The sequence below is a fragment of the Stegostoma tigrinum genome, chromosome 49 (assembly GCF_030684315.1).
Source record: "Stegostoma tigrinum isolate sSteTig4 chromosome 49, sSteTig4.hap1, whole genome shotgun sequence".
Lineage (NCBI taxonomy): Eukaryota > Metazoa > Chordata > Chondrichthyes > Orectolobiformes > Stegostomatidae > Stegostoma > Stegostoma tigrinum.
The window spans coordinates 187318-211802 of NC_081402.1; the positions used below are offsets into that span (position 1 = coordinate 187318).

The 24485-nt window shown below is 52.4% G+C and overlaps 1 protein-coding gene across 1 annotated transcript; it reads right to left on the minus strand.

The window, feature by feature from the left end:
- Positions 1-4251: 4251 nt before the first annotated feature.
- On the minus strand, positions 4252-10970 carry LOC125450062 (uncharacterized). Its single transcript, XM_048526025.2, has 2 exons — positions 10336-10970; positions 4252-5822 (listed from the first exon to the last, which is right to left on the minus strand). The coding sequence occupies exons 1-2, from the start codon at positions 10868-10870 to the stop codon at positions 4459-4461; spliced, it is 1899 nt and encodes a 632-aa protein (XP_048381982.2). The 5' UTR covers positions 10871-10970; the 3' UTR covers positions 4252-4458.
- Between the last annotated feature and the right edge of the window lie 13515 nt (positions 10971-24485).

Sequence of the window (24485 nt, forward strand, 5' to 3'; positions counted from 1 at the left end):
AACCCTCTCAAAACTGCCTCCAGTGAAACCACATCTTTCCAAGATGGAGTTACGGAGATCTACAGCACAGAAACTGACCCTTCGGTCCAACCCATCCGTGCTGACCAGATATCTAAATTAATCCAGACCCATTTGCCAGCATTTGGCCTGTATGCCTCTAAATCCTGCCTATTCATGTACCCAGCCTTTTAAATGTTGTCACTGTAGCAGCCTCCACCGCTTCCTCTGGCAGCTCATTCCATACACGCACCACTCTCTGTGTGATAAAGTTGCCCCTCAGGTCGCTTTCCCCCTCTCACCTTAAACCTATGCCCCTCTAGTTTTGGACTCCCCTACCCTGGGGTAAAAGACTTTAGTTATTCACCCTTTCTATGATTTTATAAACCCTTTTAAAGTCACCCTCAGCGTCCAGTACTCCAGGGAAAATAGGCCCAGCCTATTCAGGCTCACTGATAGCTCAAGCCCTCCAGTCCCGGCAACATTCTTGTAACTATTTTCTGCACCCTTGCAAGTTTAACATTTTTCCTATCACAGGGCGACCAGAATTGAATGCAAATTTTCAAGAATGGCCTAACCGATGTCCTGTACAGCCACAGCATGGCACCCCAGCCCCTACGCCCAGTGCACTGACCGATAAAGACAAGGGTGTATCAAACACCTTCTCACTGCCCTGCCTACCTGTGACTCTACTTTCAAGGAACCATGAACCTGCACTCCAATGTTGCTTTGTTCAGCAACCCTCCCTTGGACTTTTCCCATTAAGAGTGTAAAGTCCTGCCCTGGTCTTCCTTTCCAAGTTGCAGCACCTGACATTTATCTAAATTAAACTCTACCTGCTCCTCCTCGGCCCATCCGATCGAGGTCCTGTTGTACTCTGATGTAACTTTCTTCGCTGTCCACTACACCTCCAATTTGGGTGTCATAGAGTCATAACAGCATGGAAACAGACCCTTCAACCCAACCAGTCCCTGCCGACCATAATCCTAAACTAAACTAGTCCCACCTGCCTGCTCCTGGCCCATGTCCCTCCAAACCTTTCCTATTCATGCACTTATCCAAAAGTCTTTAAACATTGTAATTGTACCCGTATCCACCACTCCCTCAGGAAGTTCATTCCACACACAAACCACCCTCTGTGTAAAAGAAATTTGCCCCCTAGTCTTTTTTAAATCTGTCTCCTCTCATTTTAACACTGTGCCCCCTAGTCTTGAAATTCTCCATCCTATTTGTAAACTTACTAACCATTCTTCCTATATTCACACCGTTATAAGTTAGCAATTAAGCTTTTTTCAAGAAAAAAAGAATTGGCAACGGTTAAAAACCTGATGTTTAGTATTCTTTGAAGCAGAATTGGATTGTATCGTTGGGTGGTTTAGTGATATTTTTCAGAATAGCAGGGGCTTTGCTCCCAAACGCACCAACCCAGTGAATTGTGACAGTATTGCTACTAACATAATTCCCAAGGGCCAGCATGAAGCAAGCAGGATGAATGGCTCTCGTCGCCAGGATCTGAACAGCGTTTGGGGTCTCCCGAGTCACCCGGTTCCATCTCCTGTTGAATTTATTGACTGCCTCCACACAGAGTGATCATCGAGCTGGTCTGTCTCCGCTCCCCTGAATACACTCCCCGAAGTTATGCACATTCTCCCTGTGTCTGCATGGGTTTCCACCAGATGCTCCAGTTTCCTCCCACAGCCCCAAGATGTGCAGGTTAGGGGGATTGGCTGTGCTAAATTGCCCGTAATGTTCAGGGATGTGTAAATTAGGTGGGTTTTAGGGGGATGGGTCTGGTGCTGTGAGGGTCGGTGTGAACTTGTAGGGCTGAAGGGCCTGTTTCCACTGGAGGGCTTCTATGATCTTTCTATGATCTAAACAAAGTTCCTGATGTTTCTAGCCCCTGCCCCCTCCCTACCAACCTCCTTCCAACCAGGATCCTAAATTAATCTAGCCCCTTTTGCCAGCATTTGACCCAAATCCTTGTCAACCCTTTCTATTCATGTCCACGACCAGATGCTTTTAAATGTTGTAATTGTACTAGCCTCCACCACTTCCTCTGGCAGCTTGTTCCATATACGCACCTCCCTCTGCATGAAAACGTTGCCCCTTAGGTCCCTTTCCCCTTGTGCCTTAAACCTATGCCCCTCTAGTTTTGGACTCCCCCACCGTGGGGGAGTAAATTCCTTTGCAGTTCACCCTACCCGTACCCTCACGATTTTATAAACCTCTAGCAGGTCATCCCTCAGCCTCTGACGCCTCAGGGAAAATAGGCCCAATGTATTCAGCTTCTCCGTATAGTGTGGTTGACCATGATTAAATACCTGTTTCCCCCCCCGCCACAGAGCAGAAATTGAGATTTATTTATTTTAGATGTATTTAATAAGTTGTCTTTTGAACACTGGTAATGTCGCCATGTTTCAGCACCATCCTGGATTGCGGAATAACTTACCACACAGGTTTTTTAAATGGTGAAGTACTGAATAAGCAAGTGTTAAATTGATACTGCTAAAACCAAGCCAGCTTCAACGTTTCCTGGACTGATTCCCGGGATAGCTGGATTGACAAGTGAGGAAAGACCGGATTGACTGGGCTTATACTCATTTAGGACAGTGAGGGACAGACCTCATCTAAAACCCCAATGGGAGTGGACGGGCTGGTTGTGGGAAGAATGTCCTCGATGCTGGGGAAGTCCAGAACTAGGCTAAGAGCTAGGCCGTTCAGGACTGAGGTGAGGAAGAGTTTCCTCACTTGAGAGAGTTGTGAATCTGTGGACATCCATAGAAAGCTTTCAGGGCGAGGCTGTTGAGATATATTCAAGAGGGAGCCAGACCTGGCTCTTGCGACTAAAGGGATCAAGAGGTATGGGAGTGGGATACTGAAATTAGCCCTGGTCACGTTGAATGGCCATGCAGGCTCGAAGAATCCAAATGGCCTATCCCGGACCTATTTCTTGTATCTTTAAGTTCTCTGTATCTTTAAGGCATCATCCTTGGGGCCCAGGAATGTGTTGATTTTCCACCGCTTCACTGGCGCCTCCGAGACAGGCCCCCGTGTCTCATCCGACGCTGGACACTGGCCGTTGGTGGGGGGGGGGTGGTCTCACCTTGTTTACCAATGTCGCCACCCAAGATGGAGTGGGGACAGAGATCCATGGGGACCCCCCCCCAACTGGACGAGGCCCCAGGGTGGCCAAAACTGGGAAAAAAAGAACGCCATCGAGCTGGAAAGACAACGACGGAACTGTGTGGATGTGGCACGACCCATCGCGAGAGCCGTCAGCAGTCAAGCCCCACGCTTAGGAGCCAAGCCACAGCCCTCACCTCATAGGGTCTCCACTCAGTTCCCTCCCCAGGGAACTAGCCCCAGTTGCCTGAATTTGGCCTATACCCATTCCCTACTCATGTACTCATCCAAATGGCTTCTAGTTGTCACTTCCTCTGGAAATTCATTCCACACACAAACTACCTTCTGTGTGAAAAAGTTGCCCCTCGGGTCCCTGTTAAATCTTTCTCCAGTCACCTTAAAAATATGCCCTCCAGTTTTGAACACCCCTACTGTAGGGATAAAGACCTTTGCTGCGCACCTTATCTATGCCCGGCCTCATGATTTTACGAACCTCTATAAGGTCACCCCTCAACCTCCAACACTCCAGGAAACAAAGTCCCAGCCTCTCCTTACAACTTGAATCCTTGATTCCCGGCCACAGCTGGTAAGTCTTTTCCGAACCTGCTCCAATTCATATTATAACAGGGAGACCTCAACTGCACACAGTGCTCCAGAAGAGGCCTCACCAACATCCTGTATGACCTCGACACGGACCTCGACACGACGTCCCAAATCCTATACTGAGAGATCTGAGAAATGAGGGCAAGTGTGCCAAAGGCCTTCTTTGTCTCCCCAACCGTCTACATATGACCGAGCCCCTCGGTCTGTCTGTTCTACAACACTACTCAGGGCCCTACCATTGACTGTGCGAGCCCTGCCCTTGTTTGTTTTACCAAAATGCAAAGCCTCGCATTCATCCGAATTAAACTCCATCTGCCCCTCCTTGGCCCTTTGGTCCCAATTGGTCAAGATCCCTTTGTAATTTTAGAGAAGTTTCTTCACTGTCCACTCTGCCGCCAATTAAATACTGTGTCGCTCAGGTATAACTGGGTGGGGGGAGAGGGGAGAGGTGTGTCGGAGGGTAAGTGGTCTCCCGGGGACTCTTACCAGGAAGACACACGACGCGCAGAGAGAAAAAAGTAGACAAAGTTGTCAGAAAAATAATTTATTTATTCCCATCCTGGGGAAGGGAAGTCCATAAAAATATAACTCTTATAGCATTTCAAAATGGCCGAAGGCCAGCATTGGTCGGGGGAGGCGTCATGAGGAGGAACGCGGGCAATTTGATCAGACGACTAGGGGTGGGGGTTAGAATGTGGCCTGTAGGACCCTAAACCCCCCCCACCCCAGCCCAGCTTAGGGCTGGTCTTTGCCACTTTGATCACTCGGTTTGCGTTGGAAACGTCCCTGCGTCATGAACTTGTGGAAGAGGAAGGCTTTGGAGAACATGTCTTGGTGGATCTCTGTGTAGACGTCATCTGCTATTTCCTCCGCCTGCCCACTGGCCCACCCCTCTCTGCCCCTCGCTGACTGGGACGAGCCTGAGGCCTGGCTACCATCCTCCACTTCTGTCACAGACCGGGCCACAGGTCTTGCCGGCCTCCTGGAGACAGCCCCGATGCTGTTCAACACGTCTAGGCCCAGCAAGACGCCAGGTGCCCCAGGCTCCTCCTCGTCCTCCCCGAGCCGGGCCATCTGAGCCTCAGGATCGACATCGCCCTCCACGTCGGACGGGCTCCCCTCCGGCGTGTAAAAGCCCTCATGGCCAAAGTCCTCGCTCAGATGCGGGGAGGAGGCGCAGAAAGCATGGCAGGAGCCACCATCTTGGGAGTTGGCCAATAGGTCACTGGAGCTGCCATCTTGGCACTCCGCCATCATTTCAACAGGGCCGCCGCCTGGAGGATCCGCCATCATGTGGACCAGGCCGCCATCTTGGGCATCTGACGACAGGGCGCTGCAGCCACCATTTTGTCTGTCCGCCATCGTTTCAGTGTGGCTGCCATCTTGCGTGCCCATCACCATGTCAATAGGTTCACTATCCTGGGTGCCCAATGGCAGGTCGCTGCGGCCGCCACCTTGTGCGCCCACCGTCGTGTCAAAATGGCTGCCATCTTGGGCGTCTAACAACAAATCGCTGCAGCCGCCATCTTGGACATCCGACAATAGATCGCTGCAGCTGCCATCTCTGGTGTCCAGCACGGCATCAGCGGTACCGGCAGTCCGCTCCTCCCCCTCAGCCGTCATCGGGTACAGGACTCTGAGGGGATCCAACAGCGGGCGACGGAGGAACCGTGGGTCGGGACATGGACTGGCAATGCCAGAATCATCGTCAGCAACGGTCAGGAAGGCAGAGGCCTGGCACCCGAGGCCGAAAGGCAGCACGGATGGGGAGGGGAAGGAGGTGGACGCTGCGCCAGGTGTCCGTGAGGGGCACGGGGACCTCCGTTTCCAGGTCGGGCCTTGAGCTGTTGTGCTCGGGTTGACAGTCGCACGTCCCAAGGTTGCTACCTTGCAGAGCGTTGTGGGGGGAGCCATCCGGTCGAGGGGAGCCGGGCCCCTGTCCAGCACGGTGGGAATCCCCGCAGCGAGCATGGCCTTCGAAAGGATGCCAACCCTCGCTCCTCCCCTGGGCTCCCACTCCTGTTCGGCCAGTGGCTGACTTGGCACCTGTGACAACGAGGCCGAGAGAGATCCTGTTTCCCACGGCGGTGTCGGGACTCCTGGGGACACAGAGAGAGAGAGAGAGAGAGAGAGCGAGAAAGAACAAGAACAAGAAGAGTTCTCCACGAGTCTCGCGCACAAGAAACAAAAGGCTTACCATTTGCCCACGTGATAGCAAGGAGATAGCAAGGGATATGTAGGAAGTTGGGAGTGGGGAGTGCGAGGGATGAGAAAATGATGCAGGTCAGCTATGGTCAGGTTAGTGTTAGAGCAGAATGGCCTCCCCCAGGATCAATGTAACAGGGGGCTGATTGGCCTCCTGATCCTGTGTAACACATTTGAGGAATGGGGCCGAATGGCCTCCTATTCCTGTGTCACAGGCTCGAGGAGGTGGGTGCTGAATGGCCTCCTGTCCCTATGTGTCAGTTCCTGTCATCTCCACTCAAGGTGACATTGTGTCAGCTCTCCTCACGCTGCCCCAGTCTACCCCAAACCTTTCATTGTTACATAGACATCAATTAGTTGCTCCAGCGTCCCCTCAGCCTACTCCAATGTGCATTTCTGGGATCTTTCTTGTTGCTTTTCCCTGCATCCCCCTCCCTGTTTTGAGATCCTGCTTGTCACACGGAGATGGGAATTGCTGGTTCTGTGCACACGTGTGTGTGTATGTCTGTGCATGTGAGAGAGAGAGAGAGAATGTGCCTGTGCGTGTGTGTGTGGGAGAGAGTGGGAGAAAGAGAAAATGTGTGTGTGCACCAATATATGTATGTGCGTGTGTGAGAGAGGGAGCGAGAATGTGCGTGTTTGTGAGTGTGTGTTGAGACCCATGCCACAGTGCTACTCTAATTCCTTTTTCTGGTTCCCCACAGCAGCGCAGTGGCTAAGTGGTTAGCACCCTTGGGTGACTCTGTGTGGAGTTTGCACGTTCTCCCAGTGTCTGGATAAGTTTCCACCGGGTTCTCCTGTTTCCTCCCTCAGTCCAAAGATGTGTGGGTTAGGGTGGGATTGGCCGTGCTAAATTGTCCCATAGTGCCCAGGGACGTGCAGGTTAGGGTGGGATTGACCATGCTAAATTGTCCCGTAGTGCCCAGGGGTGTGCGGGTTAGGGTGGGATTGGCCGTGCTAAATTGTCCCGTAGTGCCCAGGGATGTGCAGGTTAGGGTGGGATTGGCCGTGCTAAATTGTCCCATAGTGCCCAGGGACGTGCAGGTGAAGGTGGATTGGCCGTGCTAAATTGTCCTGTAGTGCCCAGGAATGTGCAGATTAGCGTGGATTGGTCATGCTAAATTGTCCCGTAGTAACGATCTGGATCTCGGTGTGCAGGGTGCAAGCTCAAAGTCTGCAGATGGCACTAAACTTTTGAGAAATTGCAAACAGTGTGAAACTCCGAAAGGACCATTGACAAGTTAGGTGGCAGGTGAGGCCTCCATTGGGAGAAGATTGAGAGACAACATAAAGTTTGATTCAAGGCAAAGGGGATGCAAGAGTAGGGAGACCTTATTGAGACCTGCACAGACCACTGAACGTGGTAGGAGAGATGGAAGGAGCAAGTGATAGGTAATGTAAAACTTGGACTTAATATGAATTGTGAAGGAGGGGTAGTGTAGAACTTCAAAATGACATAATCAAGATTGTGGAATGAGACAAGTGACAGATGAAATTTAATGAAGAGAAGGGTGAAGTGATTCATCCCAGTTGGAAGAATGCAGAAAGACCATAAACAATATTGGGTTCAATTCTAAAGAAAGGCCAGGAGCAGAAGGATCTGAATGTAAATTTGTACGCATCATTTAAGGTTGAGAGAACCATTGCTAAAATATACATCTGGGCCCTATTCCTAGTACAAAAATGAAGGTGTTAGATAGGGTGGATAGAGAGAGCCTTTTTCCTAGGATGGTGACGGCGAGCATGAGGGGGCATAGCTTTAAATTGAGGGGTGAAAGATATAGGACAGATGTCAGAGGTAGTTTCTTTACTCAGAGAGTAGTAAGGGTATGGAACACTTTGCCTGCGACGGTAGTAGATTCGCCAACTTTAAGTACATTTAAGTTGTCATTGGACAAGCATATGGATGTATATGGAATAGTGTAGGTTAGATGGACTTCAGATTGGTATGATAGGTCGGCACAACATCGAGGGCCAAAGGGCCTGTACTGTGCTGTAATGTTCTATGTTCTATATGCCCAGGGATGTGCTGTTTAGGGTGGGATTGGCTGTGCTAAATTGTCCCGTGGTGCCCAGGGATGTGTGGATTAGTGATAATGGGAACTGCAGATGCTGGAGAATCCAAGATAATAAAGTGTGAAGCTGGGTTAGGGTGGGATTGGCCATGCTAAATTGTCCCGTAGTGCTCAGGGATGTGTGGGTTAGGCTGGGTTGGCCGTGCTAAATTGTTCCGTAATGCCCAGGGATGTGCAGGTTAGGGTGGATTGGCCGTGCTAAATTGTCCCGTAGTGCCCAGGGATGTGCGGGTTCGGGTGGATTGGCCGTGCTAAATAGCCCCGTATGCCCAGGGATATGCAGGCCAGGGTCAATTGGCCGTGCTAAATTGTCCCGTAGTGCCCAGGGATGTTGAGGTTAGCCATGGGAAATGCAAGGTTACTGGGATAAGGTAGGGAGCTGAGCCTGGATGGGAGAGTTGGTGCGCAACGTTGGGGTGGAGTGGCCTCTTGCTGCACTGTAGGGATTCTGCGTTATAGATGGTAATCCTCTAGCTGTTGATAGTTGGTAGATTCGAGTGATGACAACACCATTGAGCATCAAAGGAGCAATGGTTAGATTCCTGGGGCATTGGAGGCTGGGGGGTGACTTTATAGATTCGTAAAATCATGAGGGTCATGAACAGAGTGAATAGCCAAGGTCTTTTTCCCCAGTGTAGGGGAAGGACATAGTTTTACGGTGAAAGGAGGCAAGATTTAAAGTGGCAACTTTTTCATGCAGAGGTTGGTGCGTGTATCGAACGAGTTGCCGGAGGAAGTGGTGGGGGCTGGTACAGTTACAACATTGAAAAGGCATCTGGATGGGGACGTGGATAGGAAAAATTTAGAGGGATACGGGCCAAATGCTGGCAAACGGGACTAAATTAATTTAGGATATCTGGCCGGCACAGGCTGGTTGGACCTGCGTGCTTCCCTACTACCACACAATTCCAAGCATTGCATTCTGGACCGCAAGTACGCACTGAGAGACAACAATTCCGCACTCCCCTCTCCCCCCCAACTCACATTTTCTCATGTTGGAAATTACCTCATGCCCCTGCCCTCAGTCCTTTCTTGCCCTGCCGCTCAGTCAAGTGCAGCCCCTTCTGTGCTGTATGTCTCTACAAATTGGGCAGGACATCGACTTGATCAAGACTCATCAGATCCTGAGGGGATATCTTGATAGAAGGGGGTGGATGTCGACAGACGTTCCTCTGGTAGTGGAATATGGGTGCGGTCTCCATTTGTAAACCAGGAGTCCCCCGTTTAAAACAATATATGACCTCTTGGGATGGTCTTGAGTCTCAGGAGCTCTCTTCCTGGGAAAGGAGTTTGGCGGTGGGAGCAAACTCTGAATCATTTTCGACGAGAGAGGACTGGATTCGTGTTTCGGGAGGGGTAGTGAGAGGAGGGGGGAGATGGTGAATGGCTGCTGAGATGGGGAGGTGCTGGTAAATTGTAGATCAGAGGCAACGGTCCACAATCAACCTAGGTGCTGTAGAACTCCAGAGGGTGTGCATGACCTGTGCCTGGGCTAAAATGGAGGCAGAGGGAGATGTGTGGGGCGCCTGGGTGTGAAGTAATTTCCAACACGAGAAAACGTGAGTTGCTTTGGGAGGGAGTGCTGAAATGTTGTCTTTCAGTGAGTACTCGGGGATGAACTGCGATGCTTGGTATGGTGGTAAGGGAGGAAGGCAGGTACAGTCAAGGCATTGAGGGGCATTGGGATGGCATTTTGCAGGAGTAGGTGGGCACAGAGGCCCCTTGCACGTTGGGCAGACTGGGGCAGCCCACGTACCCCCTTGAAGGTCTCTGGGGATCTAGCAGCGAATCTAGAATCTACTCAGTGCCGTGCCCCCAAAACCAATCCACCCACCCCCATCACCCACAAATCTCCACCTCCCTTTCACTTGTAAGGCCCCCTCTGTGGAAGAGAATTCCACAGGTTCTCACCCACCCCACCAAGCAAAGACGTTTTTCCTCATCTCAGTCCGAGAAGGCCCACCCTGGGTTCTGAGACTGTGGCCGCTTGTTCCAGACTAGCCCCCTCTCCCCACCAATGTCCCTCCCAAACAAAGCCCTCCACCCAACAAGCAGACAACACCCACCCTCCACCCTCTTGTGGATGATCAGGAGGGGTGTGTGTGCGCGTCTGTGAGAGTAGTGTGTGTGTGAGTAGTGTGTGTGTATCTGTGTGTGTGAGTAGTGTGCGTGTGTGAGAGTTGTGTGCATGTGTGTGAGTAGTGTGTGTGTGCGTGTGTGAGAGTTGTGTGTGTGTGAGTAGTGTGTGTATCTGTGTGTGTGTGTGTGTGTGTGTTACATGCCACCCCCGTTACCGAGCAGCCGGGGCTTGCTTCTGTTCGGTGACACTCACCGAAGCCGGTGGTGTGGGGCCCGGCAGGCTCATCAGCCAGCAGGAGGTGCCAGAGGCGTCCACCCCCTCCCTTGCTGGGGTTATCCTCTCTCAGAAGGCGGGCCAGGAGCCCGCTGGAGGAGTCACGGCCCCCCGGGGGCTTGGTCAACTCCTGGATCTGCCTTAGCACCCGCCGCCCCTTGTCGTAGAGCAGGTGGGCATTGCGGGGGGCAGGTGAGCTCCAGCCTGGCGATCCCACATCGGCGATGGCCCCCACATTAGGTCGCAGCCCCGGCTGGGGAAAGGCGCCCTCGGCTTGCAACAGGGAGGAGAGAGGCTCCAAGGCCTGGGAATCGTCCGGACGCTTGCGTTCCTTCTCAGCCGGCTGACCCTCCTCTTTGGAGAAACAGAGGAATAGATTAAGGGCAGGAACAAGATATCGAATCAATCGCTCTGTGCTCCTCATTGAAAGGGTGCTAGCATTGCCAAAATCTTGCATTTCTGTGCCAGCTCTCTTCAGGACCATCCGCAAGAGTGCCAATTTATTCACTGGCATGCCAGCATTTATTGCCCATCCCTATTTGCCCCCTTGCCTCTTTGAAGCACCGCAGTTAGGGAGACCCACATCAGGGAGGAATTCTGGGATTTTGACCCAGGGACACCAAGACATTTTCAAGTCAGGATGGGGAGTGGCTCGGAGGGGAGCTTGCAGAGGGTGGTGTTCCCATGTATCTGCTGTCCTAGCCCTTCGAGATGGATGTAGTCGTGGGTTTGGAAAGTGCTGCCTGAGGATCTTTGGTGAATTTCTGCAGTGCGTCTCGTAGATAGTACACACTGCTGCTACTGAGCGTCGGTGGTGGAGGGAGTGGGAAGTTTGTGGATGTGGTGCCATTCAAGCAGGGTGGGGGGGTGACGCTGCTTTGTCCTGAAGAGCTCGTTGAATGTTGTCAAAGCCGCACCCACCCAGGCACATGGGGAGTATTCCATTGCCCTCCTGACTTGTGCCTTGTTGATGGTGGGACAGGCTTTGGGGGGAGTCAAGTGGTGAGTTACTTACTGCAGGATTCCCAGCCTCTGACCTGTTCTTGTAATCATTATGTTTCTGCAGTGAACCCAGTTGAGTTTCTGGTCAGTGGAAGCCCCTGGAATGTTAATAGTGCAGTTGTGGGGATCCAGTGATGGTAACATCATTGAATATCAAGGGTTAGATGATAGATTCTCTCTCATTGGAAATGGTAACCCCCATGATTTTGACAGTGGGGTTGGGATTCAGTGATGGTAACACCATTCATTGTCAAGGATTGGGTGGTAGATTCTCTCTCATTGGAAACGGTAACCCCCAGGATTTTGATAGTGGGGTTGGGATTCAGTGATGGTAACACCATTTAACGTCAAGGGTTAGATGGCTAGATTCTCTCTCTGGTTGGAGATGGGCATGCGTTGGCACGAATGCCCCCTGTCAGCCCCAGCCTGGATACAGTTCAGATCTTGTTGCATTTCGGACGGTTGTGACGATTTCTACCTCTGGAGACAAAAGGGTAGCTGAGATTTGCCAGACCCCTTCCACACTGGAGCTCAGCAAGGACAACACATCAGTGGAGTTCCCTACTGATGAGATTGGTTGCTGTCGGTCCCCACCACGCAACTGAGTGATGCCGTGTAAAGTTGAGGGTAAAGTTTCAGGCACATGTAGGCTGTACTGAGGAAAGACTGGACCCCACATTCACCAAACGTCTGCAGGACGGTGTGGCCTGGCTGTTGGACAACATGTGCTGGACAGTCCTCACTGCACCCGTGTGACCACCAGACCGACCAATGGAAGGCAACTGAACTCTTCAACTGGCTCAGTTAGGCTCCCACATCCTCATGACCATTGCTTAGCTCAGCCCCCAAAACTTTTGGCTCTCCAGCGCTCACACATGGCTGCAGATATTTGGGGGGGGGTTTGGAGTTTGTCAGGAATGCCTGGCCGAGTTCCAAATCTCGGTCAGCGCAGCAGCAGCGAGCACTGTCCACAAGCCCCTTCCGACAGCCCTCGGAGGTGAATCAGGAGCGAGACGTGGCCTGGCAAGTCATTAGGTTTGGAGAGGAATGCGTGTTTCGTATTTTTGGATTCAGAAGGGCTTTTCCACACAACCAAACAGCGTTCCCATTGCCAAATGTTGGTGACTTTATTCCTCCGACTGCTCACCACCACTGTCCGTGGACTCAATTAGATAGTTGCATGCAAAGACCATCAGGTGTAATTCAAGCCATCGAGAGAGAGAAAGAGAGGGGTAAGGATAGAGAGAAGGTGCTAAATCAAAATGGAGTTGGAGTGTGAAATAAAAACACTGTATCCCCCCACCTTGCCCCATTGTCCCTAATGGAAGGCATGTATTTTCAAAAAGCTCAATCATTAAGGAGAGACAGAGAGGTCACAGGCATAGGGGCGGATGTAGGGCCTGGAAGAGGTGACAGAGACGGGGAGGGGGTGTAGGGAGCTGGAGGAGGTGACAGAGATCAGGAGGGGGTGAAGGGGGCTGGAGGAGGTGACAGATCGGGAGGGGGTGTAGGGGGCTGGAGGAGGTGACAGATCAGGAGGGGGTGTAGGGGGCTGGGGGAGGTGACAGAGATCGGGAGGGGGTGTAGGGGGCTGAGGGAGGTGACAGAGATCGGGAGGGGGTGTAGGGGGCTGGGGGAGGTGACAGAGATCGGGAGGGAGTGTAGGGGGCTGGAGGAGGTGACAGAGATCGGGAGGGGGTGTAGGGGGCTGGAGGAGGTGACATCAGGAGGGGGTGTAGGGGGCTGGGGGAGGTGACAGAGATCAGGAGGGGGTGTAGGGGGCTGGAGGAGGTGACAGAGATCAGGAGGGGGCGTGGGGGCTGGAAGAGGTGACAGAGATCAGGAGGGGGTGTAGGGGGCTGGAGGAGGTGACAGAGATCGGGAGGGGGTGTAGGGGGCTGGGGGAGGTGACAGAGATCGGGAGGGGGTGTAGGGGGCTGGAGGAGGTGACAGAGATCAGGAGGGGGCGTGGGGGCTGGAGGAGGTGACTGAGATCGGGAGTGGGTGTAGGGGGCTGGAGGAGGTGACAGAGATCGGGAGGGGGTGTAGGGGGCTGGAGGAGGTGACAGAGATTGGGAGTGGGTGTAGGGGGCTGGAGGGGGTGACAGAGATTGGGAGGGGGTGTAGGGAGCTGGAGGGGGTGTAGAGGGCTGATGGAGGTGACAGAGATCGGGAGGGGGTGTAGGGGGCTGATGGAGGTGACAGAGATTGGGAGGGGGTGTAGGGGGCTGGAGGAGGTGACAGAGATTGGGAGGGGTGTAGGGGGTTGAAGGTAGTGACAGATCGGGAGGCTGTCGGGGGCTCGAGGAAGTGACAGATCGGGAGGGGGTGTAGGGGGCTGGAGGAGGTGGCAGAGATTGGGAGGGGGTGTAGGGGGCTGGAGGAGGTGACAGAGATAGGGAGAGGGTGTAGGGGGATGGAGGGGGTGACAGAGATAGGGAGAGGGTGGAGGGGGTGGCAGAGATAGGGAGGCGTGTAGGGGGCTGGAGGAGGTGACAGAGATAGGGAGGGGGTGTAGGGGGCTGGAGGGAGTGACAGAGATTGGGAGGGGGTGTAGGGGGCTGGAGGAGGTGACAGATCGGGAGGGGTGTAGGGGGCTGAAGGAGGTGACAGATCGGGAGGGGGTGTCGGGGGCTCCATGAGGTGACAGATCGGGAGGGGGTGTAGGGGGCTGGAGGAGGTGACAGAGATAGGGAGGGGTGTAGGGGACTGGAGGAGGTGACAGAGATAGGGAGGGAGTGTAGGGGGCTGGAGGAGGTGACAGAGATCGGGAGGGGGCTGGAGGGAGTGACAGATTGGGAGGGGGTGTAGGGGGCTGGAGGAGGTGACAGAGATCAGGAGGGGTGTAGGGGGCTGAAGGAGGTGACAGAGATCAGGAGGGGGTGTAGGGGGCTGGGGGAGGTGACAGAGATCAGGAGGGGGTGTAGGGGGCTGGGGGAGGTGACAGAGATCGGGAGGGGGTGTAGGGGGCTGGAGGAGGTGACAGAGATCAGGAGGGGGCGTGGGGGCTGGAGGAGGTGACAGAGATCGGGAGTGGGTGTAGGGGGCTGGAGGAGGTGACAGAGATCGGGAGGGGGTGTAGGGGGCTGGAGGGGGTGACAGAGATAGGGAGAGGGTGGAGGGGGTGACAGATATCGGGAGGGAGTGTAGGGGGCTGGAGGAGGTGACAGAGATCGGGAGGGGGTGTAGGGGGCTGGAGGAGGTGACAGAGATCGGGAGGGAGTGTAGGGGGCTGGAGGGGGTGACGGAGATAGGGAGGGGGTGTAGGGGGCTGGAGGAGGTGAGAGATAGGGAGGGAGTGTAGGGGGCTGGAGGGGGTGACGGAGATAGGGAGGGGGTGTAGGGGGATGGAGTGGGTGACAGAGATAGTGGGGATGGCGGATGTGACAGAGATGGGGAGGTGGTGTAGGGAGCCGGAGGAGGTGACAGAGATAGGTAGGGGGCTGGGGGAGGTGACAGAGATAGGGAGGGGGTGTAGGGGGCTGGTGGAGGTGACATCGGGTGGGGGTGTAGGGGGCTAGAGGAGGTGACAGATAGGGAGGGGGTGTAGGGGGCTGGAGGAGGTGACAGAGATAGGGAGGGGGTGTAGGGGGCTGGAGGAGGTGACAGATAGGGAGGGGGTGTAGGGGGCTGGAGGAGGTGACAGAGATAGGGAGGGGGTGTAGGGGGTTGGAGGAGGTGACAGAGATAAGGAGGAAAGTAGGGCCTGGTGATTTTCAGCAGCATTTCCTCTTTATGACATTCATGTAATTCTTTCCTGCATTCCCCATGAGTCATCTCTAAGGTGTGGTGCCTTGCATAGCTCCCTTTCTCACTCTCGAGGTGGTCTATCCAGAGGCTGGTGCAGATGAACATAACCATGGCACACCCTCTAGTTATGCCGAGGTCTAGAGTACAATAGCTCAGAAAGGTGGGGCTCTGACAGGTGTGTGTGCACGGCGTTCATGTCTTTTGAACCTTTCTTTGGCCAGATTTACCCTGTGTCAACAACTCAACGTGGCACATCCTTCCCCAAATCCTGTTTCATTCAGGTGTTGCATTCTTGTGGGAACTGCTGGGTGAAGTGTGTCAGTGCGATATTGCCTCACTGTTAACCCATGAAAGCAGAGCCTACTCTCCTGGACTGGTAACAAGTTCCTGTATTCCATTCATTTGGTCACACTTTATTCTCCAAAGTGGGAAAGGCTTCGGAAATCCGAAGCGCAAAGTGGCTTGGGTGCTCTAATTCAAGGTTCTGTTCACGTTAATGCGCTGGTTCAGTTGGCAGTTAGTTAAGAAGGCAAATGCCACATTGGCATTTGTTTTCAGAGGGGCCAGAATACAAGAACAGAAGGCTACAGTTGGAAGGCCATATCTGGAACATGGTTAGCAGTTTCAGGCCCTGTAGCTAAGCCAGCCTTGGAGGGGAGCCCAGAGCAGTTTCAGGAGAACGATTCCTGGATTGAAGCTCTTGTCTTGTGAGGACTGTGGGCCTGTACTTGATGGAGTTTAGCAGGATGTTGGTGGGGGGTGTGGCACGTTGGTGAGTTGATGGAATCTGATTGAAACTCACAGAACACTGAGAGGCCTGGATAAAGCGGGCATGGAGAAGATGTTTCTCACCAGCCAGAGAGACTAGGAACTGAGGACACAGCCTCAAAGTAAATGGGCATCCCTTTCAAACCAACCTGTCGGCGAATTTCTTCAGGCAGAGGGGCAGTGGATCTGGGGAACTTATTGTTGCAGAGGGCTGTGGAGGCCAGGTCACTGAGATGGAGATGGATGGGTTCTTGATTAGTAAGGGGATCAAGGTTACGGGGAGATGGCACGAGAATGGAGTCTTGAAACATATTAGCCATGAACAAATGGTGGGGCAGACTTAATGCGTCGAAAGGCCTAATTCTGTTCTTGAAGACCTATTGTCTCTGCCAACTTTACAGGCAGTGAGTTCCAGATCCCCACCACTTCTGGGTGAAAATAAAAGCTCTCCCCTCAGTCCAAGCCTCCTGCTCCTTATCTTTAATACTCAGAAGATCTCCCTAACTACCTGATCCCCCTCAGAATTTTCCATCAAGTCCCCTCCCTCAGCCTTCACCTCTCTAAGGCAAGCAACCCCAGCCTGTCCAGCCTGGCTTTGTCGCTGAGTCGTTCCATCACAGGCAACGTTCTGCAGCCTTTCCACTACAATCACACCCTTCCTGTCTTCTGGGAGACCAGAACTGCACACAGTCCTCCCAGCTGTAGCCTCACTAACATTGCAGATCCGTAATAAATTTCCCGCTCTTGCATTCAGTGCCTCAGAGTTTGACACGCTTGCCTTCATCACTCAGACCCTTTGAGTGCAGGAGCTGGGGACGTCACGTCGAGGTTGTACAGGGACGTTGGTGAGGGCCTCTTCAGGAGCACTGTGCCCCAGCTCTGGTCGCGCCCCCCCCCCCCCCCACCCCGTTATAGGAAGGGTATTATTAAACTGGAGAGGGTTCGGGAGAGATTTAACAGGATGTGGCCGGGAATGGAGGGTTTGAATTATAATGAGAGGCTGGAACTTTTTCTCATTGGAGCGTAGGAGGTGACCTTATCAAGATTTATAAAACCATGAGGGTACTTCTCTGATGAAGGGTCTAGGCCCAAAATGTCAGCTTTTGTGCTCCTGAGATGCTGCTTGGCCTGCTGTGTTCATCCAGCTTCACACTTTATTATCCAGGGTACATAGCTAAGGTCTTTTCCCTCAGGGTAGGGGAGTTCAAAACTAGGGGGCATATTTTTAAGGTGAGAGGAAAAAGATTTAAAAAGGACATGTGTCTACCTGTCCAGCTTTGAGAATCTACAGGCATGCACAACCAAAGGTCCCTCTGATCCTAGGGCCCAGTGTTGATCGTCCTCCCAAAACACATCACTTCGCACTTGTCAGATTTAAACACCTATCTGCTGCTGTCATAGAGATATACAGCATGGTCCAACCCATCCGTGCTGACCAGAATCCTAAATTAATCTAATCCCATTTGGCCTATTCACGTACCCATCCAGATGCCTTTTAAATGTGGTCACTGTACCAGCCCCCACCCACTTTGTCTGGCAGCTCATCCCATACACCTCTGCAGAGGCAATGGCCTAGTGGTATTATCACTGGACTGTTAACCCAGACGCCCAGACACATTCTGGGGACCCACCACGGATGGTGAAATTTGAATTCAATAAATATCTGGAATTAAGAGCCTAATGATGACCGTAAATCCATTGTCAATTGTCAGAAAAACCCATCTGGTTCACTAATGTCCTTTAAGGAAGGAAGCTACCATCCTTACTCGGTCTGGCCGACATGTGACTCCAGACACTCAGCAATGTGGTTGACTCTGGGCAAATAGGGGTGGGCAATAAATGCTGCCTGGCCCGTGATGACATCATTCCATTAACGAATAAAAAATACATACGCCAACGTCTGCGTGAAAATGTTGCCCCTTAGATCCCTTTCCCCTATCAAACCTATGCCCCTCTAGTTTTGGACTCCCTACCATGGGGGCAGAAAGACCTCGTCTATTCACCCTATCCATGTCCCTCATGTAAACCTGTATATCCCACTGCTGCCAACTGTTAGGGGCGACACAGTGGCTCAGTGGTTTAGCAGGGACTCGGGTTTGCTTCCAACCTCGGGCGACTGTCTGTGTGGAGTTTGCACGTTCTCCCCGTGTCTGTGTGGGTTTCTTCCCACAGTCCACAGATGTGCAGGCTAGGTGGATTGATCATAGTGCCTGGGGATATTTAGGTTGGGTGGGTTAGACATGGGAAATTAGGGGTAGGATTATGGGTCTGGGTGGGATGCTGTTCAGAGGGGTGGTGTGGACTTGTTGGGCTGAATGGCCTGTTTCCATACTGTAGGGATTCTATGATAAGGTCACCCCTCAGGTTCCAATGCTCCAGGGAAAATAGCCCCCAGACTAATCAGCCTCTCCCTATTCCGTACACCTTACACCTTCCAACCCTGGCAAAATCTTATCTGAATCCTTATAGTCTCACAACATCCTTCCCACAGTTGAATAGAGTTGAACACAGTATTCCAAAATTGGCCAATACATGACCTACAACTCAATTCACCGACCGATAAAGGCGAGCATCCCAAACACCTTCTTCACCGCCCTGTCGACCTGCAACTCCACTTTCAAGGAACTATGTACCTGCTCCCCAAGGCCTCTCTGTTCAGCAACACTCCTTACCACAAGTCTTGCCCTGGTTTGCCTTTCCCAAAATGCAGCATCTCAAATTTATCGAAATGAAACTCCATCTGCCACACATAAGCCCATTTGATCAAGGTCTGTTGTAGTCTGAAGTAACCTTCTTTGCTGTTCTGGTAATCTGTCCAGCCTAGCTACATCCAGTTACAGTCTTGACATTTTCCTCTGCAACCTCACTGAACTAACCCCCCTACTTTTGCATCTGGATCACAGGATGAAGAGAGGTACAAAATCAAAACACACCCCCCCACATTGCTCATTCTAGGCCAGTGTGACGTTCCGAGGTGCCAAACACACCCCCCCCACATTGCTCATTCTAGGCCAGTGTGACGTTCCGAGGTGCCAACTTTGCAAGGGTCAAATGGGCATTCTCGATAGAAATCCCATCTCACACACGCTAGTCCGGCTCATCAAAAAATGAGCCGCAGATGTTGGAAATCAGCAACAAAATGGAGGCTTGCTGGAAAACCGGAGCAGGTCTGGCAGCATCTGTGGAGAGAAAATGGTTTTGGGTCCAGCGACCCTCCTTCAGAATCGGTGGTGGTTGGTTTCTATGTGGAAGGCAGGGTGGGTGGAGGGGACCAAGAATAAATGATAGGCGGGGATAGAGCCCAAAGAGAGAGAAGGACAGTTGGACAGACAGAAGAGTGGATAATGGTCAGCCTGGGAGCATAAATAGCTACTAACAGGGTACAATTGGTGGCTAACATTGGGTTGTGTGTAACAGCAGACCTTGTGATAACAAGGCTTCGTATGTGTGTATTTGATTAGATTAGATTAGATTCCCTACAGTGTGGAAACAGGCCCTTTGGCCCAACAAGTCCACACAGCCCCTTGAAGCATCCCACCCAGACCCATCCCCCTATAACCCACACACCCCTGAACACTATGGGCAATTTAGCATGGCCAATCCACCTAGCCTGCACATTTCTGGACTGTGGGAGGAAACCGGAGCACCTGGAGGAAACCCACGCAGACACGGGGAGAATGTGCAAACTCCACACAGACAGTCACCCGAGGCTGGAATCGAACCCGAGTCCCTGGTGCTGTGAGGCTGCAGTGCTAACCACTGAGCCACCATGCGTGTATGTGGACGGGTGTTGGGGTTAGAACACAGGAGGAGGTGCCTCAAATTGTTGAAGCTGATACTGAGCCCAGAGGCCCTAAGTGGAAAACAAGGCACTCCCAGCTTGCGCTGGGCTTCACAGGAGCGATGCCAGAGACTTTGGCCCGGGAATTCAGGGTGGTTTCTTTTTTTTTCCTGCAGACAGAACGTACGTGTTGTGCGAAGCGGTCACCGAGTCTACTTTTCGTTTCCCCAATGTAGAGGAGACCACATCGGGAACAATTAATGCCCCAACTACCTCTGCCAGACCGTTCCAGACACCACAGTCTCTCTCTCCCCCTTCTCCTTCAACCAATGCTCTCTAGTTTTAGTCTCCCCTACCATGGAGAAAAGCTATTGGCTATTCACCTTATCTCATTCATTTATAGACCTTTATAAGGCCACCCTCAGTCTTCTATGCTCCAGGGGCAAAGTTCCAACCCAGCCATCCTCCGCTTAAAACGCAAACCTTCCAGCCCAGGTAGTATTCTCCAGGGCCCTACCATTGACTGTGCAAGTCCTGCCCTGGGTTGTCTTACCAAAATGCAACACCTTGCGTTTACCTAAAATTAGACTCCATCTGCCATTCCTCAGCCCACTGGCTCAGTTGACCAATATCTCGCTATATCCCCACATAAACTTCTTCACTGTCCACCATACCACCATGGTGTTGTCCGCAAAAGAGAAATTTAGAGTCTAAAGTGGTGGCCTGAGAGTAGTGTGCATCTTGCAGCCGGTCTTGAGATTCAGGCTTTTTAACAGATTCCTTACAGGTTGAGCTAGAGAGGGTTCTGAAGAGATTTACCAGGATGTTGCCAGGCGTGGAGTATTTGAGTTAGAAATGCTCACTGGAGCATCAGAGGTTGAGAGGTGACATTAGAGAGATTGATAAAATCATGAGAGGCTTGGACAAAGTGAGTGGCAGGGGTATATTTTTAAGGTGAGTGCAGAAAGATTTAAAAAGGACACAAGGGATTTTTTTTTAACACAGAGGGAATGAACGTCCAGAGGAAGTAGTGGATGTCGGTACAGTTAAAAGACATTTGGATAAGTACATAGATAGGAAATGTTTAGAGGGAAATGAGCCAGGGGAAAGCAGGTATGGGACTAGTTTAGTTTGAGATTGTGATTAACATGGACTGGTTGGGCCAAGGGGGTTGTTTCTGTGCTGCATGAATCCGTGAGAATGATTTTTAATCAGGAAGGGGAATCAAGGAGTAAAATTCAAGGCTGAGAGAGAGAGATTGAACCAGGAAGGGGAATTGAGGGGTTATATTCAAGGCTGAGAGAGAGAGATGTTTAATCAGGAAGGGGGGGATCGAGGGGTTATATTTGAGGCTGAGAGAGAGAGATGTTTAATCAGGAAGGGGAATCGAGGGGTTATATTTGAGGCTGAGAGAGAGAGATGTTTAATCAGGAAGGGGGGGGGATCGAGGGGTTATATTTGAGGCTGAGAGAGAGACATGTTTAATCAGGAAGAGGGGGGATCGAGGGGTTATATTCGAGGCTGAGAGAGAGAGAGATGTTTAATCAGGAAGGGGGGGATCGAGGGGTTATATTCAAGGCTGAGAGAGAGAGATGTTTAATCAGGAAGAGGGGGATCGAGGGGTTATATTCAAGGCTGAGAGAGAGAGATGTTTAATCAGGAAGAGGGGGATCGAGGGGTTATATTCAAGGCTGAGAGAGAGAGATGTTTAATCAGGAAGAGGGGGATCGAGGGGTTATATTCAAGGCTGAGAGAGAGAGAGAGAGAAATAGATGTTTAATCAGGAAGGGGGGAATCGTGTTGTTATATTTGAGGCTGAGAGAGAGTGATGTTTAATCAGGAAGGGGAATCGAGGGGTTATATTCGAGACTGAGCGAAAGAGAGAGAGAGCTGTTTAATCAGGAAGGGGGGGATCGAGAAGTTATATTCAAGGCTGAGAGAGAGGGAGAGAGATAGATGTTTAATCAGGAAGGGGGGGATCGAGGGGTTATATTCGAGGCTGAGAGAGAGAGATGTTTAATCAGGAAGGGGGGGGATCGAGGGGTTATATTCGAGGCTGAGAGAGAGAGAGATGTTTAATCAGGAAGGGGGGGGAATCGAGGGGTTATATTCGAGGCTGAGAGAGAGAGAGATGTTTAATCAGGAAGGGGGGGGATCGAGGGGTTATATTCGAGGCTGAGAGAGAGAGAGATGTTTAATCAGGAAGGGGGGGGATCGAGGGGTTATATTCGAGGCTGAGAGAGAGAGATGTTTAATCAGGAAGGGGGGGGATCGAGGGGTTATATTCGAGGCTGAGAGAGAGAGAGATGTTTAATCAGGAAGGGGGGGGATCGAGGGGTTATATTCGAGGCTGAGAGAGAGAGATGTTTAATCAGGAAGGGGGGGGATCGAGGGGTTATATTCGAGGCTGAGAGAGAGAGATGTTAATCAGGAAGGGGAAGTGAGGGGTTATATTTGAGGCTGAGAGAGAGAGAGAAAAACACTTAACCAGAAAGGGGAATTGAGGGGTTATGGGGAAACGAGTGGAAAGTGGACTTGAGGACAGCCAAATCATTGACTGGTGGAGCGAAGTGGATGGGCTGGATGGCTACTTCTTGCGGTCTTGCGATCTTATCATCAATGTTCATTTCCAAGTATTTGAGGCTGTTTAATTTTCTTTCCTGCAGGTCTTTCTGTACTGCGTGGCAGCCATTTTGACCACGCAGGCCATTTCCTCAAAGAAGATGGCTCCCAGCGGATTGCAAGTTCAGGTTTTGCACAATCCTTACAGACACGCTATAGGATCAGGCTACAAACAGTGATAATGGATTAGCTTTCCATTTTCCTCCCTTCCCTGCACCAGAGGCTCTCCTGCTTTAGCCACCCCTTATTTTTTCCAATCGTTCTCGGGAATATGGACATCATGTGACAGGGCCCAGCATTTATTGGCCGTCCCTGCACTCCCTCCCCCTCAAGAAGGTGGTTGTGAACCACTTTCTTGAACCACAGTGGAGAGATGAGGGAGGGAATTCCAGGATTCTGGCACTGAAGAAAATGCCACTGTCAATCACAGTTGGGATGCAATAGCTTGGGGGAGGGGTGGGCTGGTCTCGGAGGGGAATTGCAGGAGGTGGTGTTCCGGGGTAGGGGGCGGGGGGCAGGCGGGGTGATAGAGGTGGCAGGTTCAGACGGTGCTGTGGGAGGAGCCTCAACTAGTCGCTGCAACGCATCTCCTAGACGGTACACACTGCTGCTGCTGTGCGTCGGTGGTGGTGGAGGGAGGTGAGTGTTGGAGCTCAGCCAAGCATTCCTCATGAGACAATCTAACTCTGAGCGTCGGTGGGTGAGGGAGTGTTGGAGCCCAGCCAAGCATTCCCAATAAGACACTCTACCTCTGAGCATCGTTGGTGAGGCGGGAGGTGAATGTTGGAGTTCAGCCAAGCACTCCTAATGAGACCGCCTCCTGTGAGAGAAAAACCTGCTTTGCTGTAGCACCCAACTTGGCTCCTGAGGGGCTGGGGGTGACCTGGAGGTGTGGTGGGGCTCTCCTGGGACAGCAGCCCATTGCACACTGCCTCCCTTCACGCCAGAGGGAAGAGGCGATCAGCGGCCCTGAGCACACGCAGAAAGATCCCCACCCCCACCCATGATCGAAGGTGAGGGGGGAGTGTGATACCAAAGATATTTGTTGACGTTGGCTTCCCTGCCCCTTCACACCTGCCTCACACGCCTGCCTCACCACCGATGTTCCCCTCACCCCCACCACCACCCAAATCCCTGCCCACCTTCATCGTCGCTCCGTAGCAGCTCGAGGAGGTGGCTGTTCGGAGTTGGCACCTGCCCGGGCGGAGGGCCAGAACTCATCGAGACCCTTGGTCAAAAGGGTGAAGTGCCCATGCTCTGTCGCAGTCAGCCGATGGGGAGTCGTAAAATGCGCTTAGCAACCGGAAGAGGGTGGGGTTGGGTTTGGGGGGAGGGGGTGGGGTCTCGGATGTGGAGTGGGCTTATGTGGGTGGCTGGAGGGGGCTTGATGGATTTAAGAGTGTAGAACCCACCCCCCACCCCCCCACCTCACTTGAAGTTCTCTGACTGTGACCCGAAGTGGGGGAGGGGGCGCTGGAGCTGTGACCTCATAAACCCTTCCTGGAGGAGTGGGCGGGGGGGGGGGGGGGGGAGGGTCGCAGGTTGAATGAGGGGGCCAAAACGTACCCCTCGAATCTGCTACCCCCTTTTCAATTTGGGTTGGCGACCCACAGATGCCTGAAAAACAGCACCCCCAACCCCGTCTGCCCCCAAACTCCCGTCTGATTACAAGCTGGAGGGTTAACCCTCTCAAGTATCCACCCACCCTGGCCCCCTCAAGAAGCCTCTACGCTGCTCAGTTCTCACAACTGAAATGGTCCCATCTGCCCATGTTGGTTCACTTCCCCCCCCCCACCCCCAGCCCCTCCAGTATATCGATCCCATTCTTGTACCTGTCCCGAATGTTTTTTTTTCAATTAAGCAGGCACCCCCCCGCCTTCCCCAACTCTTCACTGACAGGATCAGTGCCCCCCCCCCCCCCCCCCATTCCCTTCCTATTCGTCTGAGCACTTCTTACTAAGGTGTCTGCTTCCATCATCTCCTCTGGCAATGCGTTCCAGGCAATGCACCACGCTTTGTGTGAAAAACATGCCTTGCACATCCTCCCCAGATGGAGTTTAAGTCAGATAAATGCCGCAAAAGCAAACCAGAGCAGGACTTATGCACTTCATGGTAAGGTGTGGAGTCGCAGGTAGACAGGGCGGTGAGGGAGGTGTGGTCAGTGCATCGAGCTGCGAGGTCATGTTGCAGCTGTACAGGACATTGG

Excerpts from the sequence above, each read along its gene's own strand:
- LOC125450062 (XM_048526025.2), bottom strand. The coding sequence starts at position 10,870 with ATGCCAGTGAATAAATTGGCACTCTTGCGGATGGTCCTGAAGAGAGCT. Across the intron at positions 5,823-10,335 it reads GCCCCACACCACCGGCTTCG|GAGTCCCGACACCGCCGTGG; the intron begins GTGAGTGTCACC and ends CTGTGTCCCCAG.